The sequence below is a fragment of the Corvus hawaiiensis genome, chromosome 3, assembly GCF_020740725.1.
Source record: "Corvus hawaiiensis isolate bCorHaw1 chromosome 3, bCorHaw1.pri.cur, whole genome shotgun sequence".
In the NCBI taxonomy this organism is placed as follows: Eukaryota; Metazoa; Chordata; class Aves; order Passeriformes; family Corvidae; genus Corvus; species Corvus hawaiiensis.
The window spans coordinates 59,737,371-59,760,732 of NC_063215.1; the positions used below are offsets into that span (position 1 = coordinate 59,737,371).

Consider the following 23,362-nt stretch of genomic DNA (forward strand, 5'->3'; position numbering starts at 1 on the left):
GGACAATTAGCTCCCTGAACCTTCTCTAATAAAAATAATGCTGGGCAGAAACCAGACAGGACAGTGCTGTGCAATGTATTTAGACAGTTAAATGGTTAACAACAGAATTTCTGTTGTGATTCAGTCATGCCAGTAGCATAATGCCAGCTTCTGTCCTCATCTGACACTTTCATGCTGCTTGGAAGGAACCGCTGGGGAAATATGCTTTCACAGATTGTTAGTTGCACAGCCACAGCCCTCAGAGCCTTGCATAATAAGGCATTGGCTGAGGAAGGTGAAATAACCAAGTCCTGGTCACATACCACCTCTATTTTTGCTATCAGCACAAGCTCAAAGGCAGCTGATTCTGGGTGGGAGGTAAAGCTTCTCAGAGGTCACCTCAATTAACATCAGGGCTTGGCCAGGGGCCCACCTGGTTTCATAGATAAAGCTCTGCTGCTTTTTCATTTACTGAGACGAACCTGACTAAAATGAGCAATTGGGTTTTCATGCTGCAAAAAGCCACTGACAAAGCTCTAAAGTAGGATCCTCTGTGTGTGTGTGTACCTGCTGGCAAAGCACAGGATGACAGACTACCTCACAGTTAGCAGTGGCAGGGTGAATCTGTAGCAGAGAGAAAGCAATATAAAGGTCCTAATTATTTTTTATTTTGGAGTGAAATCATGCTGAAAAGCAAACAGTTGCAGTCAATATTGAAAAATGAGCTTACTTATCTTTTTGGACACAGAAGATGCTCCAGCATTGATTAAATGTAATGGACTGCAGGGCACTGATTGCAAGGTAAGATATGATTGATCACTGCTGGGAAGACACTTGGTATTGGGGCAGCACCTTTGCAACCTTTAAAAGAGTATCAGCCATGCATGCAGAGCTGTCCCAAGCTGAACTCCACGTGCAATGAACAGGGACTTTGTTGTTGCTGCAAGATAATCTGAGAGCATCAGGCAGGGCAGAAGTCTTTTCTGTCACTGTATTAGTGGCAAGGCGAGGGCAAGGATGCTGGCAGAATGCCTGGATCTCTGCATTCACTCATTTATGGTGGACATTGTATTTTTTAGAAATACCCATTTGTAAGTTTTTAAGTAAAATAACCTCTGTGAAGTCTGAGTTTCTTCTTCCTCATACCAGTGACTACAGTCATAATATATCTGTGGGGCAGCATGAGATCCTCCAGTCTTTCAGATAACGCCATTATTTCCCTTTGTGAACTCTTCCTCTGGTGTCAAGGACCATGTTCTGATTTTAGAAGGAAGGAGAGAATATTTTTTGTCATTCAGAAAGTAGATCTCAAATGGCTGTCATGACCTGAGATTCTGGGTTTTTTTAGTGAGATAAAAAAGGCAAGAGTTTCACAGTGGGTTTTGCCTACGTAGTTAGTCTGAGCTTTTCAACGAATTTATATCCCAAAGACCCAGAGGAAAAATTTCAGATAAGCCCATTTCCAAGCTCTGTATGCCTAAATCAGATCTAAACCCACTGGAGAAGCCACATGCCAAGTTCACTGGCTTGTAGAATAGCAAACTTCAAACAGTTTAATTGTCTCACACAGTTATATTTTTCCAACAGTCCACTAATATCCAGTTTCAATTTCAGAGAGCAGTTGTCTGTAAAGAAGTGTTAGCTGAGTGAAGTGAATTGTTTGAACAGTGCTGGGATCTTGAACTGTCATTGTGAGAAAGGCTGCTTTTTTTTTTTTTTTTTCTGGACCAGCCAGGGAAAGCTGCAGCTTCTTTCTCTAGGAGGGAAGATGGTGAATATTAATCACCCCTTGGCAACCTGTCAGGCGGCGGATTGCAACCCGGGAGAAGCGATTTGCTGATTAACTGATGTGACAGGTTAATAAACAAATATTTACACATAGGGTAAAAGTAACAGTAAAGTTGGGCAAGAGTTCTGCATCTCCTGAAGTCTTGGGTCAATGATTTGGGTAGAAAAAATATTTTCCTTTCTGGCCTTAGGGAAAAGGATGGAAATAACTTTGTCAGGTTCTTTGTGGTGATAATTTAAATTCTCTGTGTGCTTGGAATTTCTCTTTAAAAAGATCATTCTAGAAGAGAACAAGATTAGCAATTCTGGGTTCCTTGGCTCACTTTCCAGCCTCAGGACTGCTGTGGAGCATGCTGACCTGACCACCCAGCTATCCCACCCTCCCCGGATACCAAACTATTTGACATTATCAGACACTCTAAAAATATCTCCCATGGTGTCTGATGTCTGTGGTTTACCTGAGAGCTGAGTCAGCGTATGTGCTGATACGGACTTCGTGCATTGCATGGGCATTTATTTCCCAGCTTCCCTTCATAAGCAACAAGTGCTGGAGCAAGGGAGAGGGAAATACTGAAGAGCATCACCCTTGATATAGGTGAACCAGAGTCCCAGTGGCAGCTAACGGTTGGCCACAGGTGCTACTGTGAGAAGGGAGGAAGGGTTTCACTTGGAGGTAATTCTTGGAGGGGGCTGCAAAGTCCCCTTAGGGAGATGCTCTCTGTTAGGCAGGGTGAGGAGCCTGTGTGGCAACTCCACCATCAAAGCCAACCCTGTAGACAGCAAGGTGTGATTCCTGTGAAGGAGAGCAGCTGGAGAGGGATAGAACTAATGATGGACAGACCCACCTTAATGATGAGAGGAGGCTGTGGATGCCCTTGGCATTAAGGACACGGCTTCAGCCTTGTGATAGATTTCTTCAGGGGGCTGGGAGATGAACTCATTCAAAGCATGTAAAGAAGAAAAAAAAATTCAAAACAAGCAACCCACAAAAAACCCAAACCCTTTGAACACTGCTATTTATGATTACATAGGAATTCAAGGCTTCCTTCATGTTCATAGCTAGAAACTGTTTTCCTAGATAAAGTTTAGAGGCTTAGATGTAATCAGCTAAGGAACTCTTCAAATAAGCTTAGCTGTGTTTTGATTTGGTGCAAATAAGAAGTGAAGTAATAGGAATAGCTATTCCTGGAACAGCTGAAGCTTTGAAATTCTGATTTAAAATGCTCCATGCTGCCATTCAGCTGTCCTGTCATAACAGTATGGAACGAAAGACAGTTTTCCTCTCTGTGAACATACAAAAAGAAGGAAATATTAGCAATTGGAGATAAAAATCCAGCTCTAAAAAAATGGGGGGGGGGGGGGGGGGGGGAGGATAATTTTTGTACTCTTTTACCTTTTACTTCATATTTTTATTCTTTTTTTTTTTCTCCCTGTATTTCTTCTTAGCATCAAAAAGACAATAGCAATGTTTCTTACATTAGCTACAGAGGACATCCAGTTTTTATTTCTCTACTGCTGTTACCTCAATTGACATCATGATTTGAAAAGTCTGATCATGTGGGGCACGACTATGAATTTGCTATAAACATTCATTTTCCTGCATTGTGAGCTAACAGGGAAGAGAGATCTGGGATGATGCCTGTGCTGCAGTCAGAAGCCCAGGCAGAGCAGGTATGGGCTCTGTGACCCTCAGTTGAAGGCTGAGGAGCTGCAGCTGCGGGGGTGCCAGCATGAGGAGCTGGCAGAGTCTTTGCCCAGGGTTGTGGGTAAACCTTTGGCATGGTGATAACTGTGCTGGCTCTGATAATGGGGCTGGTTTAGGTCTACTTATATATATGCTTCTGCCCCACACCTTGGCCAGTATGGTCATACACAATCTGCCTTTTGAATTTCTGTCTCTGCATTCTGCCCCCGCCTTCCCCTCCTTGGCCCAATGTGCAGAGAATGTTTGCAATGATATTTTATCTGAAAGAGGCTATTCTCAGCTTGCTGGCCATTGGGAGGGAACCATTGCTACCCCCTCCTTCCTGTTCTCTAAAAACCCCCATTCTGAAGAGGTTGTAACAGTCTCTATTAGGCTGTGTGCTCCCATAGGCCTATTCAGAAATGGTCCTTTTCCCCATCAGCTGGTATCAAAGGTAACTTACAGAATAAAACAGATTTGAACACAGCCTATTGTGAGTCTGTGCCTAAAAGTGATTGTGGAAAAATAATATTTTGTCTTCATGTATTTACATGCCCCCATATTTGGGGCAAATATCTTCCAAGGTGTGTGTTACCTGCAGACCCTTGGTGGTTTCCATTTAAGTTCAGTGGTGTTTTCAGGATCTTTGTTTATAATTTCAGTGAGTTTCTGAAAACTCACCCATGCAGCTTTACTTCAGTGAGTAGCACTATTAATGTCTACCAGATTCCTGCCGTGTGTAAACTCACTCCTACACCTTCGTGGTGGAACAACAAATTGCTTCTTCTGCTATGAATCTGGGGGCAAGTTAGTCTCTGGGTTAAATTTTAAATTTTTTTCTGAAATCAGAAATATTTTTAGGAGCGCTAATTGTCCCGTTGAACACAACTAATGGTTTATCTGATAAGACAGATCCTAATAAATGGATTATTCTATTTAGAAAGATATTAATGAATCATGTCTATAGTTAGGTTACTTTTTCTGCCTGTAATATATAACCACAGGGAGTTTGCAAGTGAAGGGCGCTATACTGAGGACAAATGGAAAGAATTGCTCTGTTGCATGGTGCTCTGTTGCCTCGTGCTTTCGTTGCTATGGGATGTAATTCTATTACCCGCTGTACTGTCAGATTTCAAAAGGGCAGTTCATAAGCACTAATAACATTTGTGGCAATCTGAGCTAAGTTAATGAAAAAGATAATCAAATCTAATGCTACAGGGCAAGATATTTGATATCTCCAGGGGTCGTAAAGGGATCATAGAGCTGTCTCTGGGCAAGGGGTGGTTGTATGTATGAGTACAAGAAGAGGCAAGAGGCAGCAGAAAAGTGAGGGTCACCTTGCTCAGAAGCACTGTGTGCTGGTCACTGGCAGAGGCAGGAGTGGATTGCTGGATATGCCACAGAGATGGAGACGCTTATTAGGCTAATGATATTTTTAGTAATGCCAATACCTCATAGATAAGTTTCAGCTGATCCCAGACATTTGTCTCAATGTGTTGATTGCGAGATTGGATTAAGTAGTTCATGCATGGTTCTGCCTTGCCCATAGCAGGTATATACTGAGTTGGGAGCTGACCAAGGATGGCACTGAAATAACCTTTGGAATTTTTTTTTGGTAAATACAAGCTTCAGCCTGAAACTCACTCCTGAAGCAAATGTAGTATTTTATTGTGTCTCTAGACAATACCCAGTGGTGACTTTTTCTTGCTTCTAACTATAAACACTGAGATTTTTTTGTGAACCCTTTCATCACCACATATGGGTACATCACTTGAGGGTCTGAACAGCAGCTTCGTGTTCCTTGTAGGTATGTAACTGATAATGTTCAGCAAGGGACACTTGCAATGGGAATTGTAGCCAGCACCCAAAAACATGTTTTCTCTCACAGACTCGTGCTGTATTTATTGCAAGCACCTCCTTCATCTTACTCTGCACTTTTGTATGTTCACTGTGAGCATTCTTCTATTGCTGCTACTGTTCTTGTTAACAATGATCTGTTTTTGACTACAGTAAGGCTTCTGTTCTAGTTTCAGCCAAGGACAGGTTAATTTTTAGCAGTAGCCATGAGGAGGCAGGGCCTGGAGACATGTGGGTGTGTCTAGGTTGTTACTCTATACTGGGCACTTCATAGGGGGGAGGCAGAAGTAAGGGCTTCTCACTTCCCGGGAGGATGATGTGGCTTATTGACATTGCCAATGCATTTTTCTCCATTCCTCTAGAGCAGAGTGCAGCCACAGTTTACTTTCACCTGGAGGGACATGCGATACACCTGGAATCAATTGCCCCAGGGGTGGAAGCACAGTCCCACCATCTGCCATGGGCTGATCCAGACTGCCCTGGAAAAGGGTGAAGCTCAAGAACACTTGCAGTTCTTTGACAACATCATCGTATGGGGCAACATGTCAGAGGAAGTTTTTGAGAAAGGGGAGAAGATGACCCAGATCCTCCAGAAGGCTGGTTTTGCCATAAACAAAATAAGATTAAGGGGCCTGCCCAAGAAATTCAGGTTTTAGGAGTAAAATGGCAAGATGAACATTGTCACATTCTCAAAACCCAGCAAAATAGCAGCTATGTCCCCACCAACCGGCAAAAAGGAAACACAGTTTTCTTATCTCATTGCTGTTTCCAGTAAATTTTTCCTATCTCAACTCAGGATATCTGCCCTTTGTCTGTCTCACTGGAGGGAAGGGAAGGAGGGGAGTGGCTCATGGTTTTCATTTTAGTGAGAGCGCTAAATTAAGGAATTCCATTCCTACACTACAACAACTTCTCATACCAAATCCTAGCCATGTGAAGACATCAAGTGCTATAGCCTGTGTGTGTATATGGCCAAAGGCAGATGATTAGGAAAAACAAGAAGGCTAAGGACTGCACGAGAGGGCCCCTCCTTCCATATGTCTTCCTAAGCCCTAGAGACTTCCTAAATTAGGTGTTTTAACTATCATACTTTGCCTCTGATAGTTAATCAAATCTGAATAGATGTATTGGATCCCTTTTTGAATGTCTAGATATTACTAGTTGTCTGTATCATCCAATAAGAAGTGCTAAGAGTTCTCCAATAAAGAGACTTCTCAAAGTACAAATGTGTGATAAGCAGATGTCATTTGTTGGCTTCAGGCCTCCTTGCAGCGTATGTCCATCATGTGACGGTCTCGTGCCCAGCCACCGCACAATTGTTTGCGTGATCGTTGTGTGACTGCCCCACCATGGGACAGTCCACTACTGGCATTTGCTCATCACATGTTTTTACTTTGAGAAAAAAAATAAAGGGCTGTATTTGATACTAGAGCACTTTTTATTTTTTCTTCAGAAGAACAGCAACTACGCACAAAATTTAATGGGAAATATTAAAGAAAGAATTTTGGGGCCAGGAGCTTTTAGTATGATGGTCTGTACTTTTCAGGAGTGCTTACATGATTTTCATGCAGTAATAGTGGAGTACTTTGATGTTCTCAATAGTTCCATTTCTATCAACATTTTCTAAATTCTTTACATGTTTTTTAGAAAAGCTCCATTAACTACTAGGAGTGGAGTTATTTGTAATGTTAATTCTGACTTTTTTGAGACTTAAAAAACCCCCCAAAATTCAGCTGCTAGTCTTTAGAGTTTACTGTAGAACAGAAGAAATAATTGTAATAAATTTTCTTGAACTTGTCATTATAATAATAATAATAATCACGTTTCTATAAAGCTTGGATTGAAAAAAAATCTAACAGAAAAACTGATTGAAATCTACCATACAAAAATTGACTGCTTCCTTCCTCTTTCCCACAGTTCCTCAAGACATCACCATGTTTCTGTTTGGAATTTCTACAATATACAGTTATTTATACTATATCAGGTTTTAATTAAACAAGGAGTTCAACCTCACAATTTTCAATATGTAACACCAAGTAGATTTTGCTTAATACCAAATGGACTTTTATTTAGCTTGCTTTCTTTGTTTCTCTGTTCAACAAAAGGAAAATTAATATCACCTCTAAGGAAGTCAAAGTTATTCTGGAGCAGTGAGCTATTACAAAGTTTCCAGCATTGCAAGTAGACATAGTTATTTTAAACTCATCATTCAGCCTTCTATATAGCTTCTCTCACTTTCAGCACAGACCTGTCTCTTCATGGGATGGATTCTCAGCTGCAAAGCATCCAGATCCTAATTTTTGTGTACGTGAATATTCAAGGTTAATATATTCCCCGTGGGAGAAACAGTCAGTGCCATTCAGACCACATTCTGTTTTCCTCCTTTGCTACAGAGTAGGCTGTTGAAAATGTGTCTGATGGAATTGCAGGTTTCGTCTCTAGTCTCATGAATTAATTTAAGGTTTCTAATTGAGATTAGGTAAAGTAGCTCTCCCTCTGTCCAGTCAGCCAGCAGGTGGGACAAATGAGTTTAAATATCTACTCTAAATCAAGGAGAGAGAAGATAAATGTACAACTTTTTTTTTTCCTTCACATGATAATTGTTTATGTTCCTGTAGAGTGTATGAGTTTTGGAGCTTTTTGTAGGTGCAGTCCAAATCAATGACCCAAGCACATATCCCAGGTCACAAATTGACTGAAGAGTAGGGAAGACAAGATTCATGGCTTGGATTTTCAAGCAAATTGTCCTCTCAGCCACAGGTAGGTGGATGTTTATTGCCAACTTTACTGGATTAGATTAGGTTAGATTAGGAACCTAAGTACAACTTTTGCATGTCCTCTTTATTACATTTCTGATGGATTTGTGCAGTCCCTTGGCTGGTTCTGGGGCTACTCTGCTTACACAGATCCCAAATATTGCCTGTAAGGACCAGTGCCGACAGGGACTGGGGGCCTGTGTGTTGGAGTAGGATACAGTGCAACAGCAGTAAAGTTTATTCTGTATCTGAGCTGGGCAGCTGAGAAAGTCCAGCTTGGGTACCAGCTTTCAGGCAGTTTCAATTTGCCTCTAAGCACATCTAGACAATATGTGCACAGCTGTGAAATTTGCTTGTCCTTGCCCTTTTAACACAAGGAGCTTCTAGTAAAAGAGGATACACATCTGGACTGTCAGCCAGATTTCCATTGACCAGTGTGGTCACACATTCCTCTTCTTGTGCAGCAATCTGGTCATTAATCTGTGCTTCCCAACACATGGACCAATCCTCAAGGCAGCTGGCAGTATCTGCTGGAGCACTGGAAGGTAGGGAGCCCTTGGAGTGACAGTGTCAAAAGGGACCAGTAAGGGTGTGCTGAGTGCTGCAAAACTGGTGAGGTGAGAGGCGTGAGTGGTAGGGTATGGACTGAGAACCTGTCAGGATGAAACCTGTGCATACCCCAACTTCTCTCTCCCCTTTGCATCCTGGTTTTCACGTTGAGGAAACTGGGGGTGCCCTAGGGAGGGACTGCAATGACCCCTGCAGGTGCCAGCTGCAGTGCTGACCTGCCCTGGGACTCACTGTCTCCTGGCATGGCTACACTCACAACTGCTCCCACTTATCTTGGGGGGGCTTACTCAAAATGCAGATTAACTTGCTGTGGATGCTGGGACATCAGAAATGGCCCTGTATGGCATGAGACAAGGCTTGGCAGGTGCTAAGAAGGGCTGATGGGCACTGGTGACTGCATGCACAGAGTACCCTGCACCCTGCTTTCCAGCACAGCCCTCAGCAGCCACTGCTGTCTGACGTGTTATTATCCAGTATGTCCCAATAGCCCCAGGTAAAGACAACAATTCAATGCTGCTGTGTTGGTTCAGTTCCTAAGCAGCTGGCTGAGGTAAAAGTGGGTTAAGCATTTAGACATTGACCATTATTGGATTATACCAGGATCCTATCGGTTTTTAATCTTTGATAGGATGCTGGAACATGGCTTTAAAATTCACTGCAGCCCTCACATATTTTTTACTTTGATTTCTTGAATTCTTCTTGTCAGTTCCCCCAGAACATCCAGGATGAATACAGGGCTCTGTGAATTGTCTCACTCATGTTTTATACAGAGGCAATTCTGCCCCTTTACTTATCTGTTCTATTGACCTGTTGACAGAGCTGAGGGTGGTGCTGCAAGCTGATTTTCAATTGGTGATGTCCTGAATTCCTGGGATACATGTAAAATGCTAATTTTATGAGTTAAACATTGAAGAGATGACATTAGTTTTTAAAAGTCATATTCCTACTTGGGTCTTCTCATAATCACTGTTACAAGGAAGATTACTGAGCTGACCATAAAAATAAGAGGGGAGAAGTCTTGCCTCAATCAGGAATTTTGAAAGACCTTGGGATTTTTAAATTTATTTTGCACTGGACAGCATTTATGTGTATGATCATTGCCTCTGGTTGCTGTTTATAAGCTGTTTCTTCTCAGAAAATATATAAACCTGGCTCTGGAGTTTTTTTAACTGCAGGAGGTGTTTATTAACAGCAGGAGCCCATCACAGATGAGATTGTGGGGGCGGTGTCTGAAAAGTAGAAGCAAGATCGGGTGGAAGACTGAACCTTGAGTTCCACCCCTTTTTGCTTACTGCCTTGCTGCTCTTCCCTCTTCAGCCTCTCCTTTTCATGAGAAACTACAGAACTTGGAACAAAGGCTCCACATTTCCGTAGCCATGGCACTCTTTTCTTTCCTCACCCCAGTCTTTATAGCCATTATATGTGTTTTGATTGGGGTAATAATGAAGAAGACTAATGGAGAGAAGGAAAAATGTGACACTAAAAGCAAGCATCCATCTCGCCCATGGGTGGATGAAGATTTAAAAGATGGAACTGACCATCCCTTAGAAGAAGAAGGTAAGAAAAATCTTATCCCAGATGCTTTTGTTGTTTGAATTTTATCTGCTGATACAAATAAAGGAGGTGCAATCTGCTGGACTTCTCCACAGTAACAGCAGTGCTCAGCGCACCACTGCTGCTGTGCCCTGAGCTTGTCGGCTCCCAGGAAAGAGACAGTCCTCATGTCATGTCTCTCTTGGTTTAAATCTCTTTTCCCTCCAGACCCCACAGATCAGAGTGCAATATATATATATATATAAATATATATTCTCAGATACTCCTGTCTGTTCCTTTGTACAGCACATCTCAGACCTATGGGGGACTCTATGGACAGTGTAAGGAAAGGAAGGAGATCCTGCTGAATTCCCCACAGTCCCTCCCCAGGCCTTGTTAGTGAGAGCAAAGGGAAGACCTGAGCAGAGTGTTTCTATCTGCAAGTCATCCCACTTTGTCACCCAGTGCTACACATTTGGTCTCAGCACTGCTAAAAAGTTGGAAATGGGTTTATTACTGTTTTTACAAAGGTCCTCCATTTGTGGCTTCTGAGAATGTCAGTGGCAGCTTTGTTGGGAGCTGTGTTGATCAAATATTTAAGAGCAAAATGTGGTGATGGTGATAATCTGTTCACTCAGCTGCATATTTTGAACCCGTACAGAATGCCCTTTATTTTCAGTAGCTCTTTTTGATTCACAGCTTGGACAAAAGTCTAAGTACAAAATGTACCCTTCCTTCTTCTTACTGTTCTACTATCCTCCATAAACTCACTTTATTTCCTTGTGAAGTAAAAATCTACAGAGTTCTGTTCCTATGAAGTTTTAAAGTTGTAGTTAATACAGATCTTTTTTTTTCTTTTTTCTCCCTCAAGCTGGTTTCAAAGGCTTTTTGAGGCGTCTGGGTTATTTTTTCCCATAATGACATTTTCCCTCAGTCTGCTTCTAGGAATCTTAAAACTTACGTTGCACATAGACCTATTTCTAAGAACGATTATAGCTCTTTTCTCAGTGTTCAGTGTACTTCAAGTTAGTGTTGTTTATCAGTTTCTGAAAATAGTTGATACCAGGAAGGGTTTAAACCCTGTTGCCTATTTTCCAAATATATAAAATTTCTTTACAAATTAGTTTATGTGATGTATCCTCCTTTGTTCAATGCAAAGTAGATTCTGTATAAAATTATCCCATAATTTCTTTGTCGCTAATGGCTTACTAGTTCAGTTAAATTGCTGCAAGTTCAAATGATAATATATGAATTATCATCTTGGACTATAGCTGTTTCTGTTAGTCAAAAAATTTAGATCCCCTGCATAAGCAAACCTATTAGCTCTTAACAAGGAATCTCACCGCCACAGCTCCATATATCAAATTTTAGTCTTTATGTGTTAGTTGCTTTCCCTGTTGTTCAGGTGCTAAATTCGAAACTGTACTGGTTTAAAAGTGCTTGCAAAAAATTTTGACAGGTAGGCGTGTTAGTACTGTTGCTAAGTTTTATTTGCTTTTAAATAAAACCTTTCTCAATATACCATGGCATCCAATATTAAATTTTCTTGCTATTTTGCTTTCCCTTAATGGTGTGTGATTCAAACCAATGTCTTTGCAGAACAGTCATGTCTTTTATCTCTAGAAATATTAAAATAATTTTATCATTCGTAGGGAAGTTTTCTTCAGCAACTCAGCCTAAGTGAGAAGAGTAGCAAGGAGGAGTAGAACAGTTAGTAATAAAAGTCTTAATAAAGGATCAAAATATGTTAACCTTGTGGTCAGTGTTAAAACTTTCACTAACTGCACTAGATGCTGAAATGGAAACATAGATGTAAAAAGAGATTTTTTTAATAGTAAAGAATACTTTACCTGCTGTGTAAATTCTGCTGTTTTATTTATGTATGTTACTTTAGCAGACAAACTCAGTTCTGCTTAAATGTCTCAAGCTGGTTTGTGTTTAAAGTTCCTCTGAAGAGAATTTGAGTTAGATAACATGAAGCATTCTTAAGGCCTTGTCTAAAGCTAGAATCTAGGGCTGCCCTAGGTGAACAAGCTGAATTTTCAACAGCCCCCTGAATAGGAAGGGGCAGCTGAAGACCAAGTCTTTTGATTCATGTCCCTGACCAAAGCAAGGTCTATTTGCTGAGTGAAGCACTCTGCTGGAAAAGCACCAACCTTACTTGTAGATGTCAGCCCCACGAGTCTTCCCTGAAGTGGAACCGTCAGGGATGTTTCCCATGAGAAGGACATACCTTTGAGCAGCAGAGCATTCAGTGTAAGTAGCTGAACTGCTTGGGCAGACTCAGTAGGGTCACTTACTGGCAGTGAAGGGTAGAATGGTGAGGGCCAAGTGCTCCTGAGCTTGTCTGTGTTCTGCTTTCCATAGCTAAAGAGATGGATGTTTCTTGGAGCAGCCAGAGACCCATTCTTTTGTTAAGTCCAAAACACTCAGTCCATTTGTTTAATGGTTTAACTGGCAGTACTTCAAATTTGTTTGCATGCCCATCTATCCTGTAACTTTTTTCTTCATTTATAATATACAGAATGAGAGATTGTTGTGCTGTAGATTGGCAAGGATGCTCTGTATATGTGTATATCTGGCTGTGTCTTGCATTAGGCCATGTGTAATTAGACCAGTTGGATACAGATGAAAAATATGTTTTTTCAGCCTTGCCTTGAATGTTGAGTCACAAGGGCTTCCTTATAGTAGCAGGCATCTTATCCCAAAGTGGTGCTACCTTGTCTCCCATTGCTTCAGAATAGATCTGGACGGTTAGAAAAAAAACTTCAGTCTCTAGCCCAGGGAGCTTCATATATATTGATCATTTTTTGGTCATGCCATCAGAGCCATACAACTGATGATAAGGTAAATACAGACCCATTTTATAGTGGTGTGGAAGATGAGGTTGAATTATATTTGCATCTTTGTTATTCTGGGGAACACTTGCAGAGATTAAAAGCAAAGGCATTTTATTACTACATATTTAATTGTGGGAGCACTAATGATACACTCTACTTAGGGACTACAAAGCAATGCACAAAGTACCAAATGTTCCATTTCTTCTGAAAATGCACTGCTGGTTGCTTGTGATACTCCTTGTAAGAGACCTGTCCCACTTAAAAGCATTTCTCCTCTCCCCAGTTTCAAAGACTTCCCATATCTTAATAAAACTACTACTGACATGAATGAGGCAGTAGCATTTTAAATTTACTTTTCAATGACAGTTCATGTTTTGTATCATTTAGGAAGACAGGACTTAGAGGGACACAATGCCTTACTGTGTGTATCTTCCTGCTGCTGCAGATACATCCAGCCTTTGTCATCAGCTGAATGAACATGAAAACTGGACTTTTGTGACCTTTTTTCTTTAACTTTGCTGAAAGGCTGGTCCAGAATTTCATGTTATGGGTTAAAAACCCTCCTCTACTTTCCTACCTGCCCAAACTTATTTAAGACCACTGTATACCTTTTTAATCTGTTCCATCCTCTTGATTTTAAAGGATTCTCTTCCAGCCCTGGTATACACCCTCCTGTGGTTTATGGATAGCAACCAGATTACATCTCAGCTTTCCTTATCCTAGGTTTTCTCTTTATACAACAGCCACTCATTTCTCTTGAGATCTTAAGAAACCACCTGCAACTGTATTCCAGTTGAGGTAATTTTCACAATATTTTGATGCTGGGTTTCTTTCTTCCAGGGTCTGCGCCTCTCCAACTTACTACTTCTTTTGCTTAAGATCCCAGACCCACTCTTGAGAGTTTTCAGGATCAGCCTGCTAACCACTATTTATAACCCACTAGAAGGATAATCAATCTCTTTTAGTTCTCTATTAGTCACACTCAGTTCAGGGTTGGATTCACTACTGGGATTCCTGTAGTGGCCCTTTTTGTGGCAGTCTGCCATTAATCAGACAAAGAACAGGGTCAGTTACCCAGCATTTAAGTCCAAAGATCTGAAAGCTTTCTTTATACACTTTTAATTTTTTTCCTACGCATCATGTCTTTACACTGGAAAAGAGAATTAGAGAGGAATTGTAAGCTTAGGAAGCTATTCCCTAGAGAAGAAACTTGTTCGGAAAGAAAGTGCAGTGGTCTTGATTGGGGTTTCTCAAGGATCAGTCTCAGGACCAATTGTTAATACTATCTAGTGGTCTTTGCATAAAACCAAGGAGGGTACAAGTGAAATTTCTTAATGACATACAACCTGACATGAAGCCAGCAACACAGAGAAGTGTCAGTGCAGGTAAAATAAGTGGCCAACAGAAGTGAAATGGTAGCTTATTGTTCTCAGTGTGAGTTTGTAATTAAGAACCCATGCTTCAAACTGAGGTAAAATTTATTACAGATTTGCAGGCTGATTATAACCTCCCATATGGACTCTGGGAAGAACATAGTCATCATCCTAAAATGTATCCAGAGAGGATTTTCTGATCAAGATAGAAAAGTAGTACTTTTAAAGTGAGATTCCATTTGGGATGTCTGAGCCAAAACCACTCCAGATTTGCTTAAAAAACAGGAAGCTTGATGACTACTGTAAATGGGCAACAGAATTGATGGCAATCTTGAGAATGTGGCTAACAAGATAATAGACTTACTAGCAGGATGTCTGTTGTCCATCAAGTGGTGGAATACACAGAGATATCAACAAGACACTTGTGGTATTGTATAACGTGACCGTACCAACAGGAGTATGTCTAAACACAGCAATTAAAGATATAGAGAGCGTGCACTAAACAGATGGTGCTGATAATGATTTTAAGTTAGCATATGGATAATGTTAACTGCTAAGAAAGAATGGTAGACACATGGTGGAAGAGAATATATAATAGATGAATTTATTAAAAAAAAAAAATTGCCGGGAGAGTTTTGGTTTTGTGTGTCAGTTCCCACATTTCTGGATTCTTCTGCTTCAGCCAGTATTCCCATGTTGAGTGTATTGAGATTTTCCATTCTCACGAGTTGTCTCACCTTTGTCCCATGTACAAATATCTTTGAAAGTACATTTCTTTTTTCAGCTTATTATTAAGATGAGCTATCTTGAACAAACAGCAGCTTCCCTTCTTCTCTTCTACTTACATGGGAAACGCCCCCTCCCCCCAAAACAACCAAGCACTCATCACTATTTTCCTGAGTGTAAACTGCAAAGGAAACATTGTCAAGAGGCACCCTTTTACTTTTTATTGTGCAAGATGATTAAAAAAAATGATTTTTACAAGGGGTCACTGCTTTCCATTAACCTGGAGCCAGGTCCCTGCAGACTATGACCAAGAGTGCTTAACACAGGCATGAAATGCTGAACCTAACATATTCTCAGGGTGAATTCTTTGTTTGCAAAATGAAGTGTGTGTTGTTTGGGGACCAGAACCATTCCGTTTAGGTTCATGTATGAAACTGGATTTATTTCACTCCTTGCATAGGCTGAGCCACGCTTGTGAATATTTCACTGCTTTTAAAATGAACAAAAAGTCAGCCTGGTCTCTAAGGCAACTGCCTACTACTAAAACACAGAAGTAATTGCTGTTTGAATTTGTGCTGGAGATTGCTATGATTTGGGAATAATAGTCTAATAGCAACAGAAAAGAACTGTAATATTTTTTCCTGACTCAGCTCTCTGTAGCAGATTGCTCAATACTATTGACTAGTCAAAATGCAGCATTTAAATGGCTGTAAGTTCCACATCATAGTTGCAAAAAAAATGCTATCCCTGCTTATTCTAGGAATACAGGGGAGAAAGAGACCTCAGAGACAACAGAAGACTCATTTTGTGATATAAACAGACAGATTTCAGTGAAATGGGGAACCATTTTGAGTTCTTAAATTAAAGACAAGAAACACAATATCCTACATTTGATATGTTGTTATCCTAAGTATAGATGCCTAACGTCCATTTCCTCCTGTGCTGAAAGTAGCGGGAAACCAAGGAGCTTGACCACAAAGTCGCATTTCTGCAGAGCCAAGGCTTGCAATGCTTCTGCTATGAAATGTGAATATGGAAGAAGTTGACATTCACCTCTTCAAAGGAGATTTTACACAAATCGGTAGTTAAGCTCTCTCCTTAAATTCAGTAATTTAATTGATTTTTTTTTTCTTATTAAACTGCTCAAGAAGGAACACACATGTTCACATTTATTTGCTGAGAAAAATGGGCTGGAAGACTGTCCACTTTTTCAATGCTGTTTCAGCTTGTAACCCATTTTTGCAGGCTGAAGTGGAGAAGGCAATGACTTCTTTGTGGATCACACTTGCTAGAGCCAGCCAGGACCCTCTTGTCTCTTGGTATTTAAACAAGGTGTTTATTCAGTACCTGGAGCTGGGGATCAATGAGTTGTGTCAACTGGAACCTCAGACTTTGCATTACCAGTGGTGTAGAAGTGCAGTGTATGCCAGTGCAGGACAAAGTGCCTTATGGTGTGAATGCCAAGGATATTGACATCATTCTCCAGCAAAAAAATCCCTAACTGCTTGTATTTTCTTGCAGAGGGTGATGAAGAGTGGCAAGGACTTGAAGAAAATGTTGCCCATGTCCCCTTTACTGGTGAGCGCTACTCTGAGGCCGAAATGATTAAAAGGTCACGGACATTTTACGAGCTTCTAAATAAGCGTCGATCTGTCAGGTTTCTCAGTGATGAGCCGGTCCCCAGGGAGGTTATCGATAATGTCATCAGAACAGCAGGTAGGTACTGAGTGGTTCAAGGTCTTGGGGGGAAAAAAAAAGGATCAGCATTGCTGTTCAACTGTGTAACTGTGAAAAGGTGGTGTGGAAAAGCCAAGAGAACTGGCATTTTGCTTATGGTTTTCGTAGATTCACCTGTAGCTGGAATGAATTAGCACCCATTGATTGATTGGAAATTACTCAGTTTGAACAACTGTATGTTGGAGACTGGTTTGGAGCAGTCCCAATTCCTTTGTGTTTGCAGTTCACCCATGAAGGAAGAAGAGTATTTCAACAGCATGAAAAGAATCACTTAATTTTCAAACTTTAAAAGATGTTACTTAAAATAAAATTGATGTATGGTTTATTGACACATCTTTCAAATAGAAATATTGGAATGTTTTCTCAAAAATGTCAAGACATGTACTTCACATGCTTTAAAATTTAATGCATTATGATGATATTTATCATGTGTGAGGTTTTTTTTTTTGGGTCCCCCCACAAACAAATAGATGAAATTCTCAGCCATGCAAAATATTTCAGTTGACATAAATGGTTGGTGCTTAATAAAGGGAAAGAACTTCAGTCTAGAACAAAAAACATTTTCCAGTTCTTCCAACAGCAGTGCCAGAACCCTGTTGCATATGATTGGAGTGTTATGCTGAGGACCTTCATAGAGTTCATTTGTCTGAATGTCAGAAATTGATTCTCTTTTTGTTGTGGTTGTTGTTGAGAATCTATGTGTTTCAAATCATTACTATCATGTCCTGGCCTAATCTTATCTCTGCTTTAGTAACATTGACTTCAGCCGGGAGTGGTTTTCACCCTCATTATTTCTATTATTCTATGAGCCAGCTGCTGCTACTATAGAAAATATTCCCAAGCTGCCTTAAAGTTCAGTAGCCTTTAGCAGGCTTAATAATTTAAAGATTGTCCACATTTGAGGTGCATTATTTTCCCTTTAAAAACTGTAAGCAGCTTTGTTATTGCACTGTAATGAGTGTCCATCTCCCTCTAATTAACTTGGAGTCATTAAAACACTGACCATGTTTTGGCAAATGCAGCAAAGCAAACAAGGCTGGCGTGTAGATGAAGTACTTAGTAATGGTGAAAGCTTTGGGCTGTGTAGAGCAAAAGAAAAAGGGAAGCATGAATGCCATCAGTTTTTACCCAAAACTGAATGGAGGAGAGCTAAGGTTCACAATATAAAAACACTTTCATATATCAAGATAGTTCAAACTGCTTATTCAGTGTTTCTCGAACTAAAATCAGTCCTTAGTATTGTATGCATTCAAGATCTTCAAATATTTTTAAATGTGTATGAGGGATCAGAGAGATCTACACAGTCTTCTTAACCTATATATATGTGAACCTGTGCATATATATTTTCTTCAGCTTCTGGCTTTTAACCTCAATGCAGTTAAAATATTCTCCAGTGGTGTTGGTGGGTGAGCAAGTACAGATTTAATATGTGCACACCTATAAACACCAGCTGTCTGTGGGACAATGAACTCAAACCTGTACGCTCTATGGCAGATGTCTGTGTTGTACAGCTCCTTATCTTTGTCAGTCAGTGACAGATTCCTGCAGGTGGTAACTTAGCCTTGTTTTCCTGAAAGCCATTACTTTCACCCTTTAGCAAATTCACGTGTCAGAGTTGGCGGTGTATTCAGACAGTGCTCTGCTCTTGGTACAACAATTTGCAATAGCCTTACTGCATTCATATATTGCACCATATTACTGCCTCATCATAAGAACCACCAAAAAAGGAATTTTTTACAAATCCTTAATGCTGGCTTCCTGTAAGATGGCAGTATGAAAGGACTAACTTCTGTTCTTCAATGGGATTTCACATTCTTTGAGAAGGAAATGAACAGGATTGTCTGCCAGAACTTATCTCAGTCCTTTTCTTCCCATCTCATCCACGTGCTTTCCCACTGCTCAACTGGTCAGCCTGAAAGCTCACAAGGAAGAGCTGATACCTCTCACTGCCCACCCTCCTTCCTGAGTTTTCATCTTTTCCTGTTTTTCTATGAAGGTACTTCACCTAGTGGAGCACACACTGAGCCCTGGACCTTTGTGGTAGTGCAAGATCCAGATTTAAGACATAAGATTCGTGAAATTGTAGAAGAAGAAGAGGAAATCAACTACAAAAAAAGGATGGGAGACAGATGGGTTAATGACTTGAAAAGATTGAGGTATGAAAAGTCAATTACCTGAGGGGTTTGAAGAGAGCTGCTATTTCAGTGTAGGATAGACTTGTATAATTTTCCATTTCTTCCTCCCTCTCACTTTTAATATTTTTCTAAGATTCATGTTTGGAAAAAAAACTTATAAATATGTGTAAAATTGTGCCTTGGTGGCTGGTTCACAAAATTGCTTCCAGTAAAAAAAATTACATGCTCTCCATTTTGAAAGTTTTCCAAGCATTTGGCTCCATCATTATTTTTTCCTATGTAACCTCTGTGGCTGAAACTCTTGTCCCAGATTTTTCCTGTTGTTTGCCAAACAGTGAAGCTCCCAAAGTCATCGGAAGCTTTGCTACTGACTGAGGAAGCCCCAAGGCCTGTCCCTATCCAAGTGCTGAATTATGCAATAGTTAATTGTTCCAAATGCCCTCCGAAGTCTGACCGACTTGCTTAACTTCACACAATGTGAAGATGTCTACTGAGCCTTGGCTTGTCAAATGGAGCATATGCACAAAGCTTGGTAGAGTTGACCTGCCCTTGACCTTGCCTACTTGTTTGAGAATGTTACTGTTTTTCAGGTGCTTAGGTGCTATGCAAATTTTTGTGCTATGGAAACAAATGCCAGGGGTTCTTATGTTTTGAGTGGGAACAGTAGAAGCACTCATTTTCTTGTCTAAATCCTATATCATGAATGTCATTTAAGAAATAGGGAACCAAATGAATTGTAACAGGGATGAAATACCCAGGATCAGAATAATAGTTTTTTGCCATTGGAATGTATTTAGGTTTAGACCTTAGACAATAAAGTTTTGAAATTTTCTGACAGCAGTTTTCCCTGCAATGACAAAAAAGTTGTCACTGCTTGTAACAGGCAAATCTGCAAAATTCCAGGAATTAAATAATCTCAAAGGCAAATGCTTATGAGGCCAGGTCATAGATAAGAGGTCAAGAACTATCTCTTACTTGTATGCAATTCCACTCTTCAGAGTGAGCACGTCAGCTCCTCAGCCAAATCTGTTAAAATTGAGAACTCTATTCAAGCTTTTTTTTTTTCTTTCTGAAATGTTTCTATTTAAGATGATAATACTTAATCCTTTGCAGTAAATGTTCTAAGGTTTAGTCTACTGCTATAATTGGCCTGTACCTTTAGTGCCCCTTTGCAGTAACTTACACGAAAGTGAAAAGGTTGCAAAATAAATGTCTTAAACATTCTTTTGCAGGACAAACTGGATCAAAGAGTACTTGGACACTGCTCCATATTTGATCCTCATTTTCAAGCAGGTATATGGGCGGCTTCCAAATGGCAAAAAGAAGACCCACTATTACAATGAAATCAGTGTTTCTATTGCCTGTGGTATCCTGCTTGCTGCACTGCAGGTATGTTGACAGAACTGACATATTGGGACTCAATATATTAGTTTGGATTACATACCAAGATTATTCTGCCCAAATGAGGGTGGAACCCAATTTAGATTTTAACATTTTCAATCTCCCGGATTACTCCAATTCCTGACAATATGTCTTAGTTTGGAGTTTTAAAGTTATGCTACTGAGATCTACATCTGAGAAGGTGATTCCTATCCTCAGTACTGGTTAACAGGAAGAAAAATATAATGTAGCTTCCAGAGTTGTCACTCTTCTCTCGGCACAGGCTTCAGCCCCTGTGGTTTCTGCCTTATGCTAACAAGGCTGACAGGCTCTTCAGACTACCCAAGCATGGCTGTGCAGTGCCACACTGGCCCTTTCTTTTAGGTAATCCCTATAAAACAGCTTGACACCAAATCACTTTTAGTATACAATGCTGAAAAAAAAAAAATCAGGAACATATTCCACAGGACAGGCTGTACTATTTCAATCAGTCTTTCTGAGGCATTTCTGAAAGTGAACTGATTTCTAAAGCTCAGCATGTTTGACACCAGCCAGTTAGATTTTCTCAGTGGTTTCTCAGTACTCAGTTCTGCTTCCTGTATCTGATGTACTCACACAAGTGTTAAATAGAGAAGCTATTCTGATAGTTAACCTGGCCTGTCAGCAAGATAACAGCAAGGTGCTTCCTCTTATATTAGGCCAATTTCCTACCAGGCACTGGCATTTCTCCTCCATTCTGTTTTGAATGACACTTCCTTTCATGCATTGCTGCTCCTCAGGCACCATTCAGCACCACCACTATTAGCTTTTCTCCTCTTGAGAAGATCATAGAGATTGCTTAACATGACAGGTGCATTTCCTAGGCACCTCTCCCTGGCTGACTTTTGTATCTCAAAGCCTCCCAAAATGCCTGCATTACATAGACATAGAGACTGAAATCCACATGTGCAGCTCTCAGGAAAAGATTCAGCTGTGTGGTCATATCTTGGATGATGTCAGCTTTTTATTGTTTGTCAGATTTTTTAGGGGTTTTGTGAGATTTTGTATAAGAGGAAGAATGATACATAGACTTATTTTGGGATTCTGATGTAATCCGTAACAATGGCCACTGTGAGAGATGCCAACAGACTCCTGTGACAACTTCTGAGGCAGGGCCTGTGCCCCCTAACCCTGTGAGGTACAGCTCTTGAGGAGGAACAAGTGTTCACAATGCTGTAAGGCACCTTCCTGCCAGCTGTATGGAGGCAAGAACCAAAACATTTCTCTGTGTGAGCCAGATCACAGAAGCATGGAATAGTTTGGTTTGGAATGGATGTTTCAAGGTCATCTAGTCCAACCCCCAGCCCCATGGGATGACATTCCAATCATATTCCCACAACTGCCTCTCAACTTCCCTGTGGCTATGGATCCCCCATCACACTGAGCACAGCAGGCAGGCTCTGGCTGTACAGCACACAGACATGGCAGGCAGACTGGGCTGCTGCTGTGGTGGAGAAACGCTCTACTTCTCTGTAAGCAGAGCAGGCGTCTTTTATGGTACCATTGAGGCTGTCAGTAAATCAGGGGTTCTCAAGCCTGCAGCAGGCCTAACGAAGTAGCGTTTCTGGGCTAGTCAACAGAAGGGTGTGTACAGGTGTGGTGGGAACAACCACTACAAATACAGAGCACAGACCTCTGTCTCACTCTGTCACTGTCTGTCTTGCTGCAGAATGTGGGTCTGTACACAGTGACCTCCACACCCCTCAACTGTGGCCCCCAGCTCCGGGTGCTGCTCCAGCGCCCAGCAAACGAGAAGCTTCTCTTGCTGCTCCCTGTTGGTTATCCCAAGAAAGATGCCACTGTGCCTGCGCTGACTCGGAAGCCGCTAGAAGACATCATGGTGGTCATGTGAACCCAATGCCTGGAAGAAGGAGTGCATCCCTGCTGACAGCTGAAGTTGTCACTGCTGTTTCTGTGCATTGTCCCCCTGTGTCACTGTTGCTCTGGCTCTTTACTCTTCTATTTCTTTTAGTGTTAGTAATCTACCAACAGCAGTGAGCAGTCAAGCACTGTGCCTTTGACAGTGCTGTTACCTATCTGACCAGGGCATTGTTCCAGGGGATATGTACAATGGCATTTAAATGACCTTCATCGCTTGATTTTTCTCATGCATTGTGGGGACAAATCTCTCCTTGAACTGGAATATGTATTTTCCTTTTACTTTTGTGATTGCCATTACACAGTTATTTTAACTTAAGAATTTTAATGAAGGTGGTACTAAAAGATACAAAGAGGTCAAACTCAGCTGTCCTATCTCGGTCAGTGTGTGCTGTTTAAATGCCCCTTCCCCTCCACTGTGTTCAGCTATGTGTAGAAAGATGCTATTTTCCTCTTACATGGTAGGATTTCTCTACTTGATTGATCTCAAAAACTTTCTCTATACCAGGCTTTCTTAAACTATTGTGGCTACGAGTGTCTTAGGTTGGGGGAAATTTAGTAGGAACAAGGCATATAATTTGCTTGTTAGCATTTATTTATACATGTTCCCGGCAAAATTATATCGTGTAGTAGCTATCAATCGCATTCCTGGTACTTGCTGCTTCCACTGGAAGCAGTCCAGAGGGAGCTACTATTCTGGTTATCCTGTTTACCTGCAACGATACCAGTTTAACACCCTGAAATTGAAACTGCTTTAGAGACCTTGACACGTGAGAGGTGCTTTCATGTCAGCCGAGACCAGGGATTTGGGAGCGGCGCGCTGGGAGGGCTGGCGCTGCCGATGGCCGGGCGGGCAGAGCCCCCTCGTGGGGCCGCGGGTCCCGCCGGCTCCGCCAGCAGCGAAAGGGGAAACGCTGAAACAGACGCGTCCTTCCTGCAGGTCTCTCTGTTCTGGGGAACACTTTCCCACCCTGACCTCTGCTGCATCTAACGCAGGCAAGTTCAGCCAAACTGGCTTCAGCCGTCCTTGAGGGATGAGAGGCTGGAGAGCAGTGCCACGGAAAGGGACCTGCGCGTCCTGGTCAAT

The 23,362-nt window shown here is 41.2% G+C and overlaps 1 protein-coding gene across 2 annotated transcripts; it reads left to right on the top strand.

Annotated features, from left to right (window-relative positions):
- Positions 1–535: 535 nt before the first annotated feature.
- IYD (iodotyrosine deiodinase) lies at positions 536–22,641 on the top strand. Of its 2 annotated transcripts, none has more exons than XM_048299917.1 (6): positions 536–780; positions 9,952–10,191; positions 16,628–16,822; positions 18,840–18,999; positions 20,211–20,367; positions 22,067–22,641. In XM_048299917.1, the coding sequence occupies exons 2-6, from the start codon at positions 10,011–10,013 to the stop codon at positions 22,247–22,249; spliced, it is 876 nt and encodes a 291-aa protein (XP_048155874.1). In that variant the 5' UTR covers positions 536–780; positions 9,952–10,010; the 3' UTR covers positions 22,250–22,641. The 2 variants fall into 2 exon arrangements, with proteins under 2 accessions (XP_048155874.1, XP_048155873.1); XM_048299916.1 differs by lacking the exon at positions 536–780 and adding an exon at positions 7,956–8,068.
- Positions 22,642–23,362: the final 721 nt, after the last annotated feature.

Excerpts from the sequence above, each read along its gene's own strand:
- IYD (XM_048299916.1), top strand. The coding sequence starts at position 8,029 with ATGGCTTGGATTTTCAAGCAAATTGTCCTCTCAGCCACAG. Across the intron at positions 10,192-16,627 it reads CCATCCCTTAGAAGAAGAAG|AGGGTGATGAAGAGTGGCAA; the intron begins GTAAGAAAAATC and ends ATTTTCTTGCAG. Across the intron at positions 19,000-20,210 it reads AATGACTTGAAAAGATTGAG|GACAAACTGGATCAAAGAGT; the intron begins GTATGAAAAGTC and ends ATTCTTTTGCAG.